We start from the raw sequence: 21,847 nt of genomic DNA, 5'->3' as shown, positions 1-21,847 counted from the left end.
GATATCTTGACTTCCGCTTCCACAGGCCTTGCTTGTGGATCCAAGGAAAGTGGAATCCTTGACAACCTCAACTTTCCCCGTTATCTTGATCTGTCTATTGATCTAGCTGAAGATTTTTATTCGCGTCACATTGAATTGTCATCCAGACTGAAGGCTCCAGTCTTAGATTTTTCTTTTTGTTTCTTTCAGTCTTTGCTTTTCATCCACAAGTTAGCTACCTTAAAGTATGTATTTTTAGCCTTTGCGAAGTGGCTGTGGAGCGAGGAGGGCGCCCTATGCAGCCTCAGTCGTGTGGCTGGCCAACGGCACAGCCCTCAGGCCCCACTGCCGGCATGGCTCTGAGAAATCCACTAGGGCCACAACATAGCTACTAGGGGCAGCCCGAGGCCCGTCCGTGTGGCTGCGTGTGAATGCGCAAGTCCTTTACCTGGTGGTGTTGTTTCGAGAGTGGCCGGCAACATTTGGGGAAGGAAGATGGAAGCACTGGTCACGGCGGCATGAAGAAGCAAGGGAAGAAAATATTTTATTTGACATTAATTGCCGCATTTCACAATCCTGTACATCAGGATTGGATACTTATTATTTGCTGGACAATAAAGTTTGCTTTTAAGAAACAAAGCAGGGGAGGGGGGACAGGAGAGGGAAGTAAAAGGAAAATGAGCTGATTCCAGGAACCCAAGTGGAAGGCGGATGAGGGCAACGAATGTATAAGGGTGCTTTACTCAATTGATGTATGTATGGATTGTGATAAGAATTATATGAGCCCCAATAAAATGATTTATTTAAAAAAGGAAACAAAGCAAAATTAATGTATTTTTAATGACCCAGTAATACATGCTCTCATGTAAACAAAAAGAAGTTATGACCACCGTGATCCTGCCCTCCTAAAATAATCCAGGCCTCCCTACAGTAATTCCCTTTGCATCTTATTCAATGCCCTTCCAGATGTGTGTGTTTAGACATATGAAAGGGCTTTAAAAGTTTATGGGGAAATTCCATGATCTTTTAATTCCATTTTTCCACAAACTTTTTGAAGTCCCCTCAGGTATGTACAGCACCCACATGGTACCTAACACTGTACTAAACCCTGGGGACAGAGATGAGAAACAAGAATAGGCCTGGCCCTAGAGCCCCACTGTTGTGCTCAGTGATTGATGTCTGACACAGTTTGATATCCAGTCATTCTCACCTGCAATTGTCTTTTCTCCATAGGTCTATATCATCAATGTGACCTGGTCCGACTCCACCTCCCAGACCATCTACCGCAGGTACAGCAAGTTCTTTGACCTGCAGGTGAGTTTAAGTTCAGATGGTCCCCAGTCCACCCAGTGTGGTCAGAGTCCCTGGCGGGCTGTCCTCTTCTGTCCTCACAGATCTGAAGAGCAACCTCACCAAGCTCTCAGAGGCAGAGCTAGCCAGCAGCAGAGACCGCTCCGAGGGCTGAGCTGGGCTTGTCTGTCTGGGATCATGCAGGCAGACACTCTGTGCCTTGTGGGAGTCCTCAACGGGTCTTAACAGTGGTGCTTTGTCACCTCCTTTGCCCGAGGGCTGGGAAACCACAGACGGAGGCAGGACGCTGACTGTGGGTGCTACGTGCAAGAACCGACATGTGTCTGTATACACCGGGGTGAGACACGAGCCACCACGTCATTGCAAGCCAAGGAAATCCAACACGCTGGGAAAACCAAAACAGAAAATAAGCAGTTTCCTCAACTGGGCATTCCACTGGGCCTATCTAATTGAAAAGGCTTTTGCCTCACAGTTTGTAAGTGTATGTGGTGTGTGTGTGTGTGAATACACATGTTCATACAGGGAGCTGACAGTATGGGTCCCACAGCGGCCCTCCCAGGCACCTCCCTTGATGCCAGCTACTTTGGTTAGGCTCCACTTGGTTGCACATGACAGCTTTTTACTCGTATTGGCCGAGGCCAAAGGGGGACTTGGTTGAAAGGGGACACTGGAGAAACATATACAGTTGACCATGTGGTGGAAAGGGTGATGAGAGAGTGGGTTTCAGGCAGACCTAGAAGCAGGGGCTGCCCTCTCTCTGTCTTGTCCTCAGCTGCTTTGACCTCCTGTCCTTGTCCCCATGTCCCGAGGACCTCGAGTGTCACTAGATCTCAAATTTTCCATTTCCCAGTCCCGAATGGAAAACTCGTAGAGAAGACTCTAATTGGCCTGACTTGAGTCAGACCTCCTTTTTGGCTCAGTCACTGTGGCCAGGAGTAGAGGCTCATAGAGCCCAGGAATGGCCACCTGGGGACCCAGCCCTGTGTATCAGGGGCAGGGACCGGAGAAAGGAGAACAACTGTGAGTTGAGCAACGACCCTTCCTGTGTTAGGAAGAGAAAGCCATGTTATTCTAGATGCTTCCTTAAGACCATAAGCCTGGCTTAGGCCAACAAGAACCAGACACCCACTCCTGGCACCGCACAACCAGGGACCGGTCTTTCCTGTGCCAAGACCTTGGTAGTGAGTCATTTTGGAGAGACGAGGCGTTGTACACTTCCCTCCGAATACCTGACTTTAAGACTATTGTCCTTTTACTTATGAGAAGGGCTGAAGGTAAACCAACTTCCTGTATTAAGAAAAAAATCACCATCTTCTTCTCTTAATCCAACAAAATGGGGTTGAAAGCCTCCCCTTTTTCTCCTGCCTTCTTCCTCTTTCCCCCTTCATTCCTGTCCGGTCGGCCTGGGTCCTTCGGGCGTACACTGGTAGGGCTTGCTGATACCCATCAATGGGTGTAGTGTGCTGGACAGGAAATGATATCTCAGTTGGGGAGTGAGAACCCTGAAAGGGCTCATTGATGAGCCAGAGGGGGTCCAAATCAGCGGAAACTCCCAAATCCAAAGGTTTCATCCCCTTTCCCGTCTGCCCTCCACCCCCTCTCCCTCACCCCGACTTCAGAATCTTACAAGAAAGGCATGCAGCCTTCCCACCTCTGCCTTGCCTAGAGGGCTCACTTCCTGTGTGTCCGAGGGTACCTAGAAGCGGGCCGAGAAGCTTGTGAGATGTCCTGGGCCTCCCTGCGGGCCATCACACCCGGAAGATGCAGCTTGGGAAGGGGTTGAGGCTGGTTCTTTGGTATTTGACCCTGTGAATCAAGTGGAACAACTTTTGTCAACCCGTTTACCAGAACTCCTTCCCTAAGGGTTTTAGTGGTGTCTGTGTTGAAAAACCTTCCGGGCTGCTCATTCCAATACCGCGGTCCCTCTTAGAGGGTGGCTGTGCTTCTGCATGGAGTCCGTGGCGGTGAGTTTGGTTTAGGTGTTTTATGGCGGAGTTTAGGAGCCCTGTTGTGGTTAACACACCCCACAGCTCCCTGAAAGGCCTGTGGTTAGAGTTCACCAGTCCCTCGGAGGGCGGAAGATGTGCCACTTTTCCTCCATGCTGATTTATGGCCTTAGAAACCCTACAGGGCAGGTCTACCCTGTTCTGTACGGTGGGTATTATGAGTTAGAATTGACTCAGAAGGCTGCGGCTGAGGTTTTGATTTCGTTGTTACAAATCGAATCGTGAACTCCATCTCTAGGCATCGGTCGCCCTCCGAACCCAGCTTTCAGATAGGCTTGTGCAGGAGAGCGGCTTAGAATTCAGGTGCTGGGGCATGACACCCCGGGAGATGGTTCCCAGTTCTTTCATCCTATACCCTGAGTAGGTGTGTTCGTCTGGGTGAACTAGAGAAACAGATCCATAGAGACTCATGTTTGTATAAGAAAGAGGTTTATATACGAGAGCATTTGAATATTGAGAAAACATCCCAACTCAGTCCAGATCAAGTCCATAAGTCTGATATTAGCCCATATGTCCGATGCCAATCTATAGAGTCCTCTTCAGCCTCACGAAACGCATGCAATGACACTGAATGCAGGAAGATCACAGTCCAATGGGTTGGAAGTCTTGTGGATCCAGTGGCGTGAGCATCTCAGCGCTTGCAGGGGTCTCCATGTGGTTCCTTCTGCTCCGAAATTCTGACTGCCTCAGGGTAGCTTCATGTGGCTTCTCCTCAGAAATGTCTTGCAGGGAGGGAACCTTGTCAGTAGAGAGTCTCCAAGGGAGTGAGCAGAGAGTGTCTGTCTCCCTCCTCCAAGAAGGAGTACAGGAACTTCCAGAATCCCCAGGAGAAGGCCCTGCCCAGAGGCTTCGTTGGCTATACAATGATTGACAGGCCAGACGTCACCCCTTCACTCATAATCCTTACAAATTGACAACAATTTGGCTTATTTTTCTCATCTGTGGAGAGTTGGTTGGTTCCCACTCAGGAGGGTAGTGAAGATTGAAGGAGCTCGTGTACATTTTCCCTGAAACTTCGTTGTGCACTGAGTTGCCCCAGTGGTACCGGCGACAAGGACGGTGGCCTGCACCATTGAAGATATCTGGGTGCCTCGCATCTCCTATCATGGTGGTGTCTTGTTGTTTCCTCGCGTTGCTTCACTCTGTGCTGGTGAGCTGCTCGGGTCCCACTGGCCCTGGCCCTCGGGAGCCTGCCTTTGGGTAGGACCAGGGTTTGTTGGGAAAAGCGTGTGGCCCACAGGAGTGGTGCGCCCAGTGAGGTTGGCTCCTCCCATTTTTTCGCCTCACCTTGGAACCCTGCAAGTTCCGGACCCACTAAACCAGCCTAACTGGCCCCACCAGCCAACTCATGGTTGTGGAGCTGGCGGGGAGCACAGTTCGCTGTGTCTGTCTGGTGGAAGCCGTGCCCCAGCACTGAGCATGTAGGTACAGTTTGGGGAGGGCCCTGGGCACTGGGAAGGGTTGATGCGCTCGGCTACTAATCCCGTGGATGGAGGGCCGAGTCATCCTGGAAGAAAAACCCGGCGATCTCTTCCAAGAAGCCAGCTAGGAAAACCCTGTGGGGGCACATTACACGTTCACACGCAACGGGGTCCCCACAGGCGGACCTGACTTGATGGCAGCTGGTCACGGACCATTTGATTTCCAGCGTCAGGTGTTCGCTGACCCCAGGAGCCCCCAGCAAAGGACTTCTGAGTTAAACCAGCTTAGAGCAGCCAGCATCTGCTCTCACGTCTTGTCTTCCTTGAGCCTCACTCCGGGGAGCAGGCTTAGATCTGCTCTTCAGAGAACGACACCCTCTGATCAACACCCCCTGCCTCCATCCCTCCTGTAGGTTTCTTTGTCTCCAGCATTACCCCCCCCCCCCACTATACTGTACCTCCTTTAAAATGGTGTCCTTGGCTCCTGGTGGAGGTTAGGCTACCGTGAGGGGGGTCTTGAACTATGGGCCTTCTAATATAGCCAGGGGAAATGTGTGTGGGTGATACCGAGGGGGTCCCTGATCTTCCTCAAGCGATGGGTGGATGACCGTTGGGCCAAGTGGAAATTCTCTTTCACTTGAACTAGCACATGTGCCCTCCCATGTCCACTTCCCCCGCTGGGGGGCAAACGGGAAGAACAGGCCATGCCCGGCTTTTCACCCGCGGCACCACAGAGCCCGGAGAGCCTCCAGCCCTCAGCAAGCATTGGAGGCTGCTCTCTCCCAGAACTTGGAGCTGGTTTCCCTTCCCTGCACACGGACTGGGAGAAAGACGGAGCTTTCTGCTCCCCTAACATGACACGGTCTCCTGAGCTCACAGGGACAGTTCCACCAAGTCCAACAGAGTGGCTATGAGTCGGTTTTGACTCCACGGCAGGGAGTTTGGTTTGGGTTTGGCCACAGAGATGCCACACCGCAGACCCCTCCACCGGCCTTTGTGCAAACTCAGATTCAAGGCGGAGGGTCCCTCTGCGTAACCATCTCTAAGCCATGGTGTGGAGCTCTGGGATCCTCGGGAATGAACAAACCGAGGACCCATCCCAAACAGCCGGCTCAGAGGGGCCAGAGAGGGGGAGGCATGCGCTGAAGGCTTTGCACTTGGAGGGGAGCCAGTGGCCCTTAGTGGTAACCCATGACAGGGTACTTGGAACCGCCGTAGCATGGTGGGGAGCTGTCCCGTGGGGGTGGGGGTGGGGTGGGGGATGTCAGGCGTGGAGGTGCGAGAGAAAGAGACACAGATAACCTGCTAACGGCCCAGCCCATGCTTATCTGGAACCCTAGGTCTGTCCAGGGCAGATTTGTTTATCTCTGTCCCCCCTCTACACCCCACCCCCACCCACCCACTTCACTTTGGGCTGTCTGCTCCTTGGAGACCCTGGATTAGGGTTGCCAGACACGATACAAGATGCCCAGCTAAATCTGAGTTTCAGATAAACCAGGAGCCATTGTTTTCCATGTAAGTCTGCCCCGCGGACAAAAGGGCTTCAAAAAGGTCATGGTGAAAAAAATGGAAGTGAAATGAATTCTGCCATGAACTTTGTGAAGCCCCCGAGTTTTGCCGAATTTCATCATTCAGTGGACGTCCGTACTTTTCTTTTTCAAAAGTTGAATCAGGCAACCCTGCCCTGGCTGTGAGGGTGGAAATAAAACAATGACTAATCCAGGCCGGCCCGGGTGTGCCTGGAACGGCCAGGCGGGATGGAGTCCCTAACAGCACAAGCTGGAGAGCACCGAGGAGGAGGAGGAGGAGGGCGGGCATCTTCCTCCCAAGAGGCTGTGTCTCCTTGACTTGTGAGCAATTAAGTCCACTGTATACAAAATAAATATTGGACTGAGGTACAAACAGTCTGCTGTGAAATGAAAAAGGATGAAAGAGCGTTCTCAGGAGCGGAGCCAAAGAATGTGCCTATATTGTGACGGAAGTCTTCAACGATGAAGCCTCCCCACCGGCTCATGGGTTATGAGTTATTCTTGAGAGTCCTGGTTATCAGGGTAAAGTATGCTCCTCATTTGTTCATTTCTTCATTCTTTCCGTCATACTTCCATCTAACATCAGTCTATGACCAATATTCAATGCCAAGGCAGTATGCCAGGCCCCAAGGAGCACACATTGGTGAGCAGTGTCTGCTTGTCAAGGATGGGAGACTTTACTGTATTTTCAAACATGATGCACCCATCGAAATGTAGATAACATGTATCGTGTACACAGGCAATTAGTGCACGAGGGGGTTGCTTGGTTTACATACACCATCTCAGATATGCATTAGTTATTTAAAATCACAGACACAAATATCAAAGTCAACTCCACTGCTGTTGTGTCCGTCCCAACTCACAATGGCCTACAGGACAGAGATGAACTGCCCCACGAGGTTTCCAAAGCTGTGAGCAGACCCCACCTCTTTCTCCAAAAGGACAACGCTTGGGTTCAAACTGCTAACCTCTGGTTCACAGGTTGAGTGTTTTATCCACTGAGCTACCAGGTCTTGCACGTTCTTTCTTTGGGTAAGCATTGGATTGCTAACCTCAAGGTTGGCGGTTCAAAGCTACTCTATGAAAGGAAGATGGGGCTCTCTGCTCCCATTAAAGATGAGGGTTACCATGAGTTGTAGTAGGGTCACTGTATGTTTTATGGGGGTACCTAGGGTCGCTGTGCATTGTCATTGTGAGAGGGGATGTTGTGCCTGGAGGAAGCACCCTGGTGGGATGCTGTGGGGTGCTGGGGGCTGCCAGGCCAGCCTTTGGAAACACTCTTCAGGAGAAGGGTAAGGCTGTCGGCTCCTGTAACTGTGGCCTTGAAAATCCAGAGAGGCAGTTCTACTCTGTCCTGTAGAGTTGCTATGAGTCAGAGTCAACTCCAGGGAAGGCAGTAACTTTTAATGTTTGTTTTACACCCTGAGTCAGAGCAGGCTATCCTGAAGAAGGGAATTTAACTGGCAGATCCGGGAGATGTTTTCTTTTACTTTTGAGACCAGTGGTTCTTTTGTAATTTTATTGAAAAGTGAAAGATCCTGTTCTGTAGGCTGACGCAGTAACCTCAGTCATTCACAATGCCCCCCGAGACCTCTCCAGGGTCATCGGGTATGATCTGTGTCCTCCCCAGACCTGCTTCTGTCCTCCTGCCTTCTTTCTCCAGTCTTCAAACCCTACCCTGCTTCATCGGCACCCAAGGGGTCGCACACTGAGCCCTGCCCCTCTCCCTGCTGGATACAGAGGTTGTAGACGTGTACCGTCCAATGCAGTAGCTGCTAGCTGCCGTGGCTGTTTCCGTCTTAATTTATTAAAACGTTGCTTCCTTGGCCACCATGACTAGTGATTACATGTTGGTTCTTACAGATCTAGGACAAATCCTTCATCACAGAAAGTTCTAGTGGACAGCGCCGCTGTCAACTGGCCGGGACTGGGCCACCCAGAGGAAGGCTCAGTCCAGCTTTCTGTCCACCCCAGAGCATTTCTGCTACCCCTCCCAGGCCCCCTTCCCAGTTGCTCTCTGCGCTCATCTAAAGCCCCAGCAGGAAGAGAGAGACTGCCTCCCAGCATGCCCTACTCTGCCATCAGAGCTTTGCAAGTTGACAGCTTCCCGTACCCCTCTTTGGGAAACCTGGTCGGTATCCAGCGGGCACTTCAAATAGCGTTTCAGATGCCAAGTTGGGAAGAGGTGAGGCTCTTGGTCACCGAGTAGAAATGGATTTCTTCTAAAAATAGCCCACCACTCAGCCCAATCTGATCCGGAAAGGGACCTGTCTCGTAAGGAGCCGGTTTGGTTGGGCAGGGCGCGGTGTTGGCGCCTGTTTGGTTATAAAGGGGCTGGGTGTCTTGGCGGCAGAGTCAAGGAGAGGAGGGAGAGGAGCTGGCTGCCGGAGACCTCAGGTTACCTTCTTGTTAGAGCCTGGACCACATTTCAGTCGTCTGTGCGTTTCCTCACACAGTTCCTTCACTGCTTAGTTTCTCCACCGCGGCCCGGCCCTTGCCAGGGGAGGACCGGAAGGCTCTCCGAACCCGGCTCCACTGAGGGCAGTTTCACAATCTGACCTACAAGGCGCTGGGCTGGACTAATGGCTCTGCAAACAGTGGCACCAAGGTGCTGCTGGCTCTTTAGTCGGAACCTCTGGCCAATTAGTGCTCGGGGTCAATATTTGATCAGAGCCAGGAGAGGCCCTTTTTATTCCCGCCCACACCCCCACCCCCCATTGCTTGGAAGACAGAGTTAAGAGGGCTGCTCTTTGCTTTAAAGGACTTAGCTATTTCAAAGAGCTTTTATCTCTCTTCCTTGTTCATCTCCCTCAACTTCACAAGTCTCCCCACCCGGATCACATGCGTTCACCAGCTCTCAAGTAGCTGGGTTAATGATGGGCGAACAGAACTGGATCCCTGGGTCAGTAATGACAGGTTTGGGATAGGTGAGTCTGTGTGGATGCATGTTATGATAAAGGGATTTATAAGATCATAAAGGACTGGACAAAATACTGGTTGAGATGTTTTAACAGGCGGGTGCAGTGCATTCATCGGTCTAGACGGAGAAGTCGGTACCACAGCTACCTGGTTTCCTGACTGGGAGAGCTACGTACCTGCGCCAGCGATCCCAGGACGCGTGGCCCAAGAGCAGGGGAGAGTCCTTGAACATCTCATCATTACACACACACGAGAGTAGCGTTCAAACCCGCTGGCGGTGCTTTTTAAAAACGGTTGCAGCAGGACACGAACAGGGACTTTCCAGAAGAGGGCATGGATGACCTATGTCAGATGGACCTGGACTGAAAGCAGGGAATACTTTAAAGACATACTTGCTTGTGTTTCATTGCCTAAACAGACAGGGTTTGACTGGCGGGTCACGGCAAGCTGTGAGTGACATGGCGGAGAATGGGACTTCCAGAGCACTTCACGGTGCTCGTGTGGCGCATCTACACGGACCGAGAGGCGGTCAGACAACAGAACACGGGGAGGCGACATTGTAAAATCGAGAGCGCTGTGAGTTAGGGCTGCATTCTCTCTGAGTAACTATTCACTGTACGCTGAGCAAACGATCCCAGAGGCTGGACTGCAGGGTGAAAGGAAAGAATGTCAGGACGGGAGGAAGACGAACTAGTCAACGACCTGGGATACGCTGGTGACACACCTTGCTTGCTGACCTCGAAGAGGACGTGAAGCCCTTGCTGAAGAAGCCCAACGACTGCTTCCGTGTGGATTCCACCGCCACGTGGAGAAAGCCAGACCCGCACAACTGGACCGAGCAGCCCACCGTGATGACAAGAGAAAAGATGGAAGCAGGGATGGGTTTCACTTCAGTCGTCACGAAACGAGACAGCATGTTTAAAGTGTTAAATAACACACACACACACAGTGTTAAATAGCAAAAGAGGTCACTTGGAGGACGCCAGCCCCAGCCTTTCCTTCGTGCATGAGGAAAACGGACGACAGACAGGAAGACAAAGGAGCGTTGAGGCCTTGGAATGATAGTGCTGTCAGACCACGGGGGATGCTATGGACCAGCAGGAGAAGTGACAACTGCCCTGGGGGAGAGACGGCCAGGATCCCTTGCAAGGGAGGCTGGTGAGGTTTCATCTCCCATACGTTGGACGCGTTACCAAGAAGGACTGACACTGGCGAAGAACTTCATAAGGTCATCGAAAAAGAGGCAGCCCCTTGGTAAGGGGGCTTGACAGGCACCATGGCTGCCGCCATGGGCTCAAGGACAGCAGCCGTTTGGAGGGTGGGCATGTTTGGCTCTGCCGGGCACAGGGTCGCTACGAGCCAGCACCTGCCAACAACAAAAGGATCGGTGCATTCTTCACACCAGAGCTGCCCTCCTCGCAGCTTCCCCACGTTGCAGGCGGAGCTCTGCGCTAGTTTTTCTCTGCATTAAAAAATCGGCACGTTCATTTGTTTGAGATCCTGAGCAAGTCTCAACAGAATTCCAGCTGGGAGGACCCTGGCTGAGAGGAGGGAAGGGCCTTCCTGCAGGCACGCTTGTGTTTTCATCTCCAGGCAAAGTGCTGCATTGTTTGAGATCACTGACCCTAGGCCGAAGGCAAGGGGGCAAGGCGTGGGGAGGTGACTTGCCAAGAGCCAAGAATGGACTTGATACCAAAAGCTCGAGAGGGCTGTGTTGTCCTCTCCCCCCACCTGCACGCACCGCCCCCACCACTCCTGCCCCATGCTGGCCTGGCCGTTTCTGCTCCGGCAGCCCATGAGCTGCGGGCTGTCACTTGTTCACACGCCCTGGACAGAGACGGACGCCAGCACTGACTACGGTCAGTCACGAAGAAGGCACTGAGAGGCCCTTGTGAGCCTCGGGGACTACGGGGAACTCCGGCCATAGGCATCCACAAAGAAGAGCTGAGTGAACTGGGATGTTCTCCAACTACTTGGAGGGTTCGTATCGACAGTGGAGCGCTCAGACTACTGAAAAACCAAGGAGATTCATCCAAATGCCATTCCTTCTCTGGCTGGCTCCGAAAGCCAGGCTAATGAGTCCACAAGGCAAGTTTGAAAACAATATGTATCTTATGGTAGCAAGCATGCAAAAAAAAATACAACCCTCAAGATATGTGTGTGCGGGTGTGTATTGATAGAGTCTCTGGTCAATATTGTGTTCAAGATTAAAAGGAAACACTACACATTGCTAGTAGACCTGACTGGACAAGGGTTAGGGTCCTCAGATAGGCGACGGGCCTGGTCAGAGGGGCCCTTCAGTCATACCTCAACGATTTGTTTTTTTTTTAAAAGGAGAACATATTCATGTATTGCACAACTGTATCATTAAAAAGATAGCTGTGGGGATGGGGAAGGCGGGGGCCCTGGAAGGTTCACTCTTTTATGGTCTCTCATACAGTAGAATGTAACAATAAAAACACCCCCACAGACTTCCAAAAAGAGAGAGATTAAAGACAGCTAACACGAGAATGAAAATAATTATTAAATTCGCATTACCTCAGATTTCCTGGACTGCCTTTCTCCATCAATCCTGGGGAATGTCACTGGTGAGATCCCATTACAAGCCCCGGGGACCTGTCCAATTATCCTGCCATCCTGGAATCTTGGCCGAAAACACATGAATTATGTAGAAGGGTGTTGCTTTTGCCACGAGCAAAGCCTTTTCCGAGCTGCATGGTGACGGAGTGCAGTAACACTTAACTAACGTAACCTTTGGTGAGTAATGTCACTGCTCTCTGCCTCAGTTTCTTCATCTGTATGATGGGGATAATGAAAATGCCTGCCCCAGTAGGCCTCTGTAAGCACGGAACGAGGCAGCCGACGTCAGCCCCTGGGAATAGAATAGTGACAGCCGAGGAGACTCCAGACAGGAAAACTGAAATCTCGCCAGATAAGACCCGACGAGTCTTATTCACTCCGAGAGCCAACAGCTGGAGGCCCCCACTCCCTCTGGATCCGAGGTTTCTTCCTGCGTCCCACTGGTGCAGGGACTTCCTTGTGCTTACTTACTCACCTGTAGTGAACAGTTCCACCATCTAGCATAGGGCTCAGCATACGTCCCAGCCGGTGCCTTGCATAAGAAGTCCTCGGACACTGGCTTAGACCTGATTGTCACCAAAGAGCTCTCTCTGCCCCTAGTGACCAGAGGCCGAGGGTGGTGGTCAGTGGGTGGACCCCCAATAAGTAGCGACGTGCTTTCCGGCTCCAGAGTTTAACTACCAGCCCACCCTCCTCCCAGCAAGAGGAAGACCCTGGTTTTTAAAAAGTGATTATTGGCCCATCACTTTTCCTCGCCACTAGCAGGAAGCTTCTGACGGAACTCCGAGGGGTTCCTGGGGAGCCCTGAGGAGTGGCTGCTCCCACCCCCAGCTGGCTCCCCTTCATCTGGGCCTGTAGCCTGCGGGGGAACCCCAGATCCCGGGACCCTCCAGGGTCTCTCCCCACTCTTCCTGTGGCAGGTCCTTAGGAGCCCCTGTCCAGGGCCGTGATGTCTGTTCTGCTGGGAGAAGTGGCCCTGCTGAGGCCAGCTCCCCATGGGAAAGGTGCTGGCCACTGGGTTGGAATCCGGGAGTTCCTTGGTGTTGGGGTGGAGAGCCTTGGGAAAAGTTGAGTTTATTTTTTCTCTGCCAAGCAGAGGGCATTTCCAAGTGGACAGTGGTCCCCCCTTGGGCCGTTTACTTAAGCCCGTGGGTTTAGGAAGCACCTTGTGTGCTCGGGAACTCGGGACCTGGCCTGAACAGATGGAGAGGCGGGCATGAGGGGGGACAGATGGGGCGGGGAGGAGGAAGGGGGGTGGGCTCTGCACATCTGTGCATAAAGAGAAAGAAAGCAGTGAGCCCGGGGCCTTGGGCGCTGCAGCCTTGTCAAAATGGAAGCAGCCCAGCCTTTGGGATGCTGGTCACTCCACTCCGCAGACTTGCTCTGGGAATCCTTCGTTCCTGCCTAGGCAAGGGCTCAGACCGCGAGCACCCTTTTGACACTCCTGTACACTTGGGCTGTGGCCTTCTGCGCCCAGGCAGTGTGTTGATGCCATCCCTAAAGGTGCATAAGATCCCGTCGGGTCGCACGTTTGCTGTGCACTGGGAAGTCAAAAGCCACCTCTTGCTCTTGGCTGACCCCTCGGTGTCTCCTGGGCCAGACTGGGATTTGCACACACAAGGGCACCTCCTGTGTAGACGTTGGGGTGGGGTGGGGGTTGTCTGTAAGAGCAGCTAGAGTGTCCTGTGAGCATTAAAGCTTGGTGGTGCACCAGCGTTCACCTTCTGGGTGAGGCTCGTGGTGGGGGTAGGGCACTTTGGGTCTTGGGAGCTGCTGAGATGATTTCTTGAGGGGACAGAAATCAGCTGTCTGCAAACATCATCCTATGGGACACACATGTTTACCAACCAGCATTAAATATGTCTGCAGGGGAGCCGGGGTAGAATTGTGACGCTTTATAACCAGAAGGTCTTCAGAGATCAAGAGCCAGAATAATGAGTGTCTGGCACTCAGACTCCCATGTGCCATCTCTTGCCCATAACCAAACCCAAAACCAACCCACTGCCAGAGTCATTCTGACCCACAGTGTCCTGGTATAGGGTTTCTGCAGCTGTGAAATCTTGATGGAAACGGATGGCCTCCTATTTCTCCAATGAAGCGTCTGGTGGACTTGAACCACCAACCTTACGGATAGTAGTCCAACATTTATGGACCGCACCACCAGGGCTGCCCACAACAGGCATCGTGAATTGATCATGACACTCTCCCATTCCTTGTGCCCCATGGCAGACATTCTTAACTGATCATGAGCCCGTGATGTAGATTCAGACTCTGAAAAAACAAATTATTTTCGGGCATTTGCTCCCAGTTGGCAGCAGCACCTGGAGATAAGACTGCTTGGCCTGCCTCTGATCTAGCCCATTGCTGGTAGTTGCCAGATGAGGAAATGAGGCCCCAGGATAAGTGATGTCCAAAATCACCCAGCCAGCAAGTCACAGCAGGACGAGAACCCAGGTGCTCGAGCTTCTAATTCATTCCTTTCTGGAATTAGAAATCCCAGTTCCATTTTCAGCTCTGGAGTGCAGGAAGCATCAGCCACAGGCTCCTGGCTGGAGGGAGGAAGTTGCCTCTATGAAATGCCCAGCTCTCCTCTCTAGCTCCCAGGACAGTTGGATAACAGCCCCCATACAGTACCTGGGCTCGGCCCACACCTCCTGCCCACCTGCTGCCTGCCCGCCCCGTCTTGTTGTTGGACAGTACATTCCAGCTCTGCCAGCGGCAGCGCCTGAGTCAGCTCACACCCACTGGCATGACTGCGCTGAGCTGCGCGCCTTGTTTTCCCAGGGTAAGGGTGTCATGTCAGGGTGTGTTGAGGAGTCATGTCAGGGAGGCCTGCAACTGGGGCTGTTGCCGCCTCTGTCACTTCCCTGCTCCACTGGTCCCAGGCCCAAAGGTCCGGCCTAGGAAACGCAGCTCTGCTCCTCCGTGGCCCCCAACTGCTCTTCCCTCCTTGGATATCCGACCGGAAAGTTGGCTGGAAAAAGTGTGGGGGGACAGTGCCCCCCTCCAGACTGGAGAATGAAGGGGAGGAAACTCTTTGGTGGCAGCCAGGTGAGTGGGGTGTGTGTGTCTAAGCTCTGGGAAGCCTTCAGCCATAACCAAATCGCTCCCTTCCTGCAGGAGGGAATTTCACGCTTAGGTGAAGAGCGCCGGTTACATGTCAGACTCTGCCCCTGGTCCTTGGGACTAGCAACGCAGAGGGGGACGTCTGGGTGGTCCTGAGTGGACGGAGCCATCCGGTGTTCTAAGAGACAGGTGTTGACCCCGTGAGCAGCCCACACCAGCAGGCCCTCATGCCCTGGGCACCCCACCCAGCTTGTTAAGGCTGCTCCCCAACCTGGCCCCAGAGGTCCTGGCATCTTGTCCTCCCTCTCCACCGGTGGCTGACGGAGCAATCGTTGGTTTTGCTCTCGACTCTCAGGGCGCTGGTGGGTAGGTCCCTGGGCTCAACTGTCAGATCCTGAGTTGTGGGCTTGTTTGAGGGAAGGGGGGATTCTTTGTTCTTCCTTCTGGGCAGTGGTCAGCTACCAGGAGGGTGGCCCCAAGCTGCCCACGGCAGTCATCTCCCAGGTCAGCAACTCTCACCCGAGGTTAGACACCAGCACTTAGATCCCTGTGTCTCAGAACTATTGCTTCAGATGGGAGACCTGGGTGTTTCCTTTAGCCTCTGGTTAGGTGGTATTGGGGGGGGGGGCAGGGGGGGAGGGAATGGACACTTGGAATTCCCAAGAGAGCTCCAACATCGGGTGACATCTGGCTTTCCAGAAGGGCTGGTGGTGGTCCTGGTGATGATGGGTCCCCAGCTTCCTGCGTGGGGGCCTCTCTCGCAGTGATGGGCGCCTTGGGCATTGTCACTGCAGCTTACTTGGCTTGGCACCTCGGCCTCACCTCCTACCGTTCGCGGGCCCTGAGCATCGCAGCCTTCTCATCCACAGCATCTGCCTCATGGGGTCGGTGGCAGGAGATAACCCATGCGCACACGTGGGCCCACCCCATCGCCACGCCCCCGCGGCCAGAGGCTTCGCGATGTTTGTGATGATTTGTGCACTTCCTTCTGGCCCCCCCAGGCGCCTCCCTGGGCCAGGTGAACATTCACTGGCCCTTCCAAGCCGCAGTCAATGGCTGCTCTGGGGGGCTGGCCAGGGTTTGGCTCCGTCTGTTAATTATGGACCATTTATCTGGGGCCGGCAGAACAAAGTGGTCAGTTCAGCCACACTGAAAGTCTGAGCTTAGGCCTTGGGGGGAGGTAGGGGGTGGCTGGGGAGGAGACGAGGAATTGAGGGTGGGGAAGGGGGGCTAGGGGGGAGGGGTCCTGGGCCTAAATGGACTGCGTTCAGATAGACCTTAAGAAAAAAAAATGTCTAACCAAACAGGAAGCAGGAGGCTGCGTGTCCGGGCTGGTGCTGGGATGGCGGCAGGGAGGGAGGCTCTGCACCGTGACAAGCCGGTCATTCTTCCGATCCAGACAGACGTGCTGGCCCTCAGCTCCCGAGGGCATCCCTGGTGAACGCAGGCCTGTCTCCATCTCCAAGGAGATGTGGTGGTTTTGCCTTGGAGCCTTCTGAGCACTCCCCCAGTGGGAGAGGAGGAAGCCCCTCTGGGTGAGTCCCTCGGGACCCAGGACTGCGCCCACTCCTCTGTCCCTCCCCACAGGGAAGTGGGGAGGGGACTGAGACTCAGGCTGGTGGGAGCCAGGGGCCGACAGGAGAGGCGAAAAGCCGCTCACTGCCATCAAGTCGATGAGTATTCCTAGCAACCCTCGACAAGGTACAACTGCCCCTGTGGGTTTGAGAGGCTGAATCTTGATGGGCGTAGACAGCCTCGTCTTTCTCCCGCAGAGCTGACTGGTTTCTGCAGACCACCGCGAAGGTCCACCCTGGTTGCCACAGGGCAGCCATGGAGCCGCCGTGGCCTGACAGTGGGAACAAAAGCTCTGCCTGGCGTTGCTCTGGGTTCACCTTGAGGCTTTGCAGTTTCCTTTCCAGGTTGCTATGCTGTTCAGTTCCTTTTGCCCTCAAACTTCTCTCTCTGTGCTACCTCCACCCTGATCAGGGCTGGGAGCTGCGCCCGTGGGGCTCCTTTGCTCTGCAGTGTTCGGCTGTGTTGGCCATCTGAAGGCATTGATAGGAAATCCAAGCATGAGAAGACTTACCAATGGCTTCTCTAATACGGGTCCTGTTCCGGTTGGGGGACAGGGAGTGTCCTGCCCTGCAGACACTGGGCTCTGGGACCCACTCTTTTTTGCCTGGCACATAGGGAGCCCACTGCTACCAGCCGCGATGCTGTGCCAGGACTTGTCCTCCCCTATCAGACACTGTAAGTGGTCCCTTTGAATGCTCCACAATCACTCCTTTTAAGCATGTCACATGTTTGCTGCCTGGACCCCGACTGATTTAGGCAACTTGGACAGGCTCCTCAGCCACTCATGGCTGGGTCTCTTTATCTGTAAAGTGGAGCTGCTACTGTTGTCGGCTGGGTCCGTCCGCGGTGCGGTGGCTTTGAGGCTTAAGCCAGGCATCCTCGTGACATGTCTGTTGCCTGTGCCCTTGCTGGTGTTTAACACATCATTGATCATAGTCATCAGCTATTAATCGTGTGCAAAATCAGCCACCATCTTATCCTCGGTCCCCTTTAGAGATAAGAAATCGCAGCGTCCAAGTTTTAAGAAAAGCATATAGGAGACTCAGCATGGAAGATCCTGTCCAAAACTTCATGTGTTTGGGGTAGCAATTGTGTAAAGACTGCTACTGCCTATGTCTGGCCAGTGGGACGCTGTGGGCTCGTTTGGAAAGCCCGAGTTTTTTGGGGTCTCATGGACAATTGGGCAGAGGGAGGAGAGATGGGGGAGTGGTAGGTCTGTGCCCTGGCTGGGCTTCAGCATCAGTAGCGAGCTGATGGATTAAAAACCAGTTCATGTCCTTGACCACCCTCTCCCCACGGCGCTGGGTCTGACTGTTCAGGGCTAAGGCCGAGCCCCACCTCTGGAATCACACAGACCAACATACGTCTATTCCAATTCCGAAGCTGGCCTTGAACATCGTGAAGCGCATTGATGAGGAGAGGCACTCTTGAGTCTTGTAGACAGCTCAGGGCAGGGCTTCTGCTCCCTGACCCAGGACAAGCAGGGCTCAGCTCTGCTCTGTTGGGCCCATACCCTTGTGGGCAGCTCTGGATCAGGCTCTGGAAGCCAAGGACCTCACTTTCATACTTTCTCTTCACATCAGGAAAGACGAGAGGAAGACAAGAGACTAGTGACAAAATCCTTGAGGGGAGGGAGTTGAGTAGGACCTGCAGTGGTCTCCATCAGCCTGGCTCCTAGGGCAGGCCCTTCCTGTGGCCTCGGCATGGTCCTAGGCCCTTTGCATGAATTGCTTTTGTAAACCTCGTGACCCACACTAATGTGGACACCATGGCTCATCCCAGACTTCTGAGAGCTAAGGTGTGAACTTGAACAGGCCAGTTATGACACACTGATCTAGGTGCAGCTGGGAAGGTTTGTTTGTCGATGTGGTTGACCTTGATCATCAACTAACTGTAAACAAAGATAACGCTCAGTAACTCCAGTGGGCCTCCTCCAGTCGGTTGGAAGGTGTTTGAGCAAAAAATGGAGGCGTCCTGGAAAAGAAACAAATTCTGCCTCGAGCTTGGGTCTCCACCAATTCCTATAGAGTTCAGTGCGAACGGTCATCCTCACCACGATGCATGTGTGAACAAGCACATGCGCGCACACACTCTGTTGCTTCTATTTCTCTGAAACACCTCACTGAGACACAAGGGAGCTGAGGTCAGGTAATGTACTCAAGGTCACACTGCGGATAGGTCACAATTCAGACCGGCCCGTCTGACCCTGGAATCCATGTGCTAAACTACTGCACTCCACTGCGCAACTGTGACGTGGCCCCGACCTGGCCGTGCAGGGTGGCATGGAGGGTGCCATCTGACCACCTCTGACTTCACAGGGGAGGAAAATAGTTTACATCTGCACCAGTTGCCCAGGGCTGATTCCCATGAGGCAGGGATTCCAGACCTGCCTCCACCCCAGTACTCTGTGCTTATCAAATGGATTCAGTAATCATTTGCAATGCCCATACGGACCTCAGACAATACTCAAAATAATGGCATTCACTAGGGAAGTTAACAGGTTACAGGATCAGAAATGCTCAAAATATGTAGTTATTTGGTTAAGTTGACCTCTTCTCTGCCAAGCCTGCAGGCAGGGCTCTCTCTGACTCTATTAGGGGGATGGAAAATCAAACTCCACATCAGCCCAAGACCAACTCCTTTGAGGCAGGGGTTAGACATGCCTCCAACCTTCTTATGAATCCCACACTAACCATCTCTCCCACAGCAGTCGCTTTTCTGCTGGGTTTGATCATTCATTGCATAGCAACACCACTCGCAGACTCTCCTTATGACTGCGGGGTTTATTGGAAAAGTTAACAGCATCAGAAGTGTTCAGCAGAGTGTCATTTAAGCCCACACGGAAGAAGCACACCAGCCCGTGTGATCCAAGGACTGTAAGTAATAAAATCCAAATCCGAAGGAGGGAATGGTATCAGAGCTTAAATTGTGAAAACCTGGTTTGAAGAAGTCTGTGGATGACAGTAGAAGCCCAAGATCCATTTGCAGGGTCTAAACATGGATTAAGCCTCTGGTGAATTCCCTCTGAACAGTCAGGGTATGACTAGTCTTACTATCAGAGAGCATTGTAAAGTCTACAATGGCAGATGTAGTAGGGTTATCATTTGATCCCCCTTTTGACCCTTTTAAAGTTGTTTCCGTTTTTTCTGCTTTCTTTTCTACTGAGGTTTTTAATGTTGTTTTTTCCTTTTTGTGTTTTATATGATTTCCTGTATATGAAATCTAGGATAGGTAGATCTATAGAGACAGTAACTGGATTGATCATTGGCTAGAGGCATGGCAGGGGAGGGTTGGGGTGGGGGTGGGTGGATGGGGAACTAGCCACAGTAAGTCTGAGACAAAAATGTTGTGAAATTGGTTGTGGTGATACTTGCACAAATCTCAACATGATTGAGCAATTGTATGATATGTGAAGTATATGCCAATGATTTTTTTTTTTTAATGTTCCGGCTACAGCTCTTTAGTCAGGACCGGCTCTTCTCTGCCGGGCCCTCAGGCGGGCCTCTCTCTGGCCCTTGGCCCCTCGGACAGTGTTACACAGCTTTTAGTGCTGCTAATGAGTGCCCAGAGGACATACCACGTCACCATATGCCTCAGGCCGAAGGAGCTCAGCGGTAGCTCCATAGGTCAACGACCCTAGTACCCCACTCTGCAAGCAGGCCTCCTAGCTGAAGGCACTCCCTGTAGCCACTCTGTGGGCCAGGCAGCACACCACTCGGGCTTGTGCTTTGCCTCTCAGTTCTGCTGCCTCTACTCTGGTGTCTCAGTTTCCTGTCCCGGATTGAGGTTGTTCAGTGGAGGAGTCTTAGGATCCAAAGGACATGCATGCTCCATTCCTGGCTCTTCTTTCACCATGGTAATAAAAGTCCTCCCTTTCTACAGAGATCGCTCATTTTATACCCAGTGGGATAGCAGGATGAACCATGCGCCTTATGTGACGTCACAGTCAGCCTTGTTAGCAGCCACTCACAACTGAATCATGTACTCCTCTCAGTGTCTTCCCCCACCTTCTCTTACCCAGACTCAACAGGAAAAGGGTCACCGGTGAGACTTACAAGACTATGGCTAACCCACTGCCATCAAGTGGATTCTGACTCATAGTGACACTTAAGGACCGAGTAGAACTGCCCCTTGGTGTTTCCAAAATCATAAATCTTTATGGGAACAGAAAGCCTCATCTTTCTTTCTCAGAGTAGCTGGTGGGTTCAAACCACTGACCTGGTGGTTATGGCTAGAAGAGCTGCCTTCAGTAATTGTCTGCACTGCCTTAACCTTTTTTCACTAGAGTGGCTCGTGCAGACATCCCCTTTGGAGTCAGGCAGCAGTCTTGACACTGATGGGGAGGGAGCACCTGATGGTCAGCTGGCAGCTCCTCTCCTCTTCTCCCTCAACCACAGCTGTGCCCATACCCCCAAGCATCCATCAGAGGGCAGGGCTGAGAGGGCACGAGTCTGAGCAGACTCCTCCTTTCCCTTTCTGGCTGCCCGGAGGGTCTCCTGTTCTATTCCAATGCCTGCCCCCTTCCCCAGGCTGTCCCTCTAGGCCAGCGGTTCTCAACACACGGGTCATGACACCTTTGGGAGGGTCGAACAACCCTTTCACAGGGGTCGCCCGAGTCATAACTGTAGCAAAATGACAGTGATGAAGTAGCAACAAAAATAATGTTATGGTTGGGGGTCACCACAACATGAGGAACTGTATGAAAGGATCACGGCATGAGGAAGGTTGAGAACCACTGCTCTAGGGCCACGTCTGCCCTGGACTGGAAATAGCTCCTAGGAAAGAGAGTGGCCCTTGTAGGGTCAGGCTGGCCCCCAAACACCCAACCAGCTGTTGGCAATCTGTTCCAGGGAGGGCACCAGGAACAAGTTGGGCTGAGCTTCAGCCTCTCTGAGGCATCCAGGAGCAGTGTTCTTGGATGCAAGCCTCTGCCATCAGCTTGTGGGGGAGGGGATATAGCACACGACACCCTTTGCTGAACACCTACTGTGGGCAAGTCACTGTGTTCCAAACCGGGCTTGGGAATGGAGGCAGAGGAGCCAGGAGCTGACCTACAGGGCAACAACTCCCGTGCCCCAGGCCAGAAGAGCCGCCTAGGAGAGAGATTGCCCCGGGAAGTCCTCCATGGGCCACCTCCTCTGCATATTCCCACTCAGATTCCGTCTAGACCCTTCCCCACGGGCTCCTCCTCCTCCCTCCCCTCTCTGAGTCGCTGCACCCTGGCAGATCCATCCCCTGTGCCAAGCCCCTTGCCCAGTGCCTGCCTCCATGTTCCTGCCAGGCCTCCGCCTGAGCCCGCCCAGCGGCTGCTTCCCTGCAGCCAGTCAGCTTTGGCTGTTATTAATTACGCTCTATTGTTGTAAAACTATATACAGCAGGGCCCTTGCCAGCTTAACGTTCTTCACGGGTACATCTGAGTGACATCAATTACATGAATCATGCTCTGCGGCCATCGCCAGTC

At 52.9% G+C, this 21,847-nt stretch overlaps 1 protein-coding gene across 2 annotated transcripts in view; it reads left to right on the top strand.

The window, feature by feature from the left end:
- The window catches only part of SH3PXD2A (SH3 and PX domains 2A), a 244,135-nt gene that overhangs the window by 59,946 nt on the left and 162,342 nt on the right, over positions 1–21,847 (top strand). For both annotated transcript variants that reach the window (XM_075533362.1, XM_075533361.1), the window contains exon 2: positions 1,213–1,293. In XM_075533362.1, the coding sequence (XP_075389477.1) occupies positions 1,213–1,293 (81 nt within the window). The remainder of the gene's footprint in view (positions 1–1,212; positions 1,294–21,847) is intronic.

The sequence above is a fragment of the Tenrec ecaudatus genome, chromosome 16 (assembly GCF_050624435.1).
Source record: "Tenrec ecaudatus isolate mTenEca1 chromosome 16, mTenEca1.hap1, whole genome shotgun sequence".
NCBI classification, from domain to species: domain Eukaryota; kingdom Metazoa; phylum Chordata; class Mammalia; order Afrosoricida; family Tenrecidae; genus Tenrec; species Tenrec ecaudatus.
The sequence above is the reverse complement of the archived record's forward strand: the minus strand, read 5'-3'. Positions and strand labels throughout refer to the sequence as shown.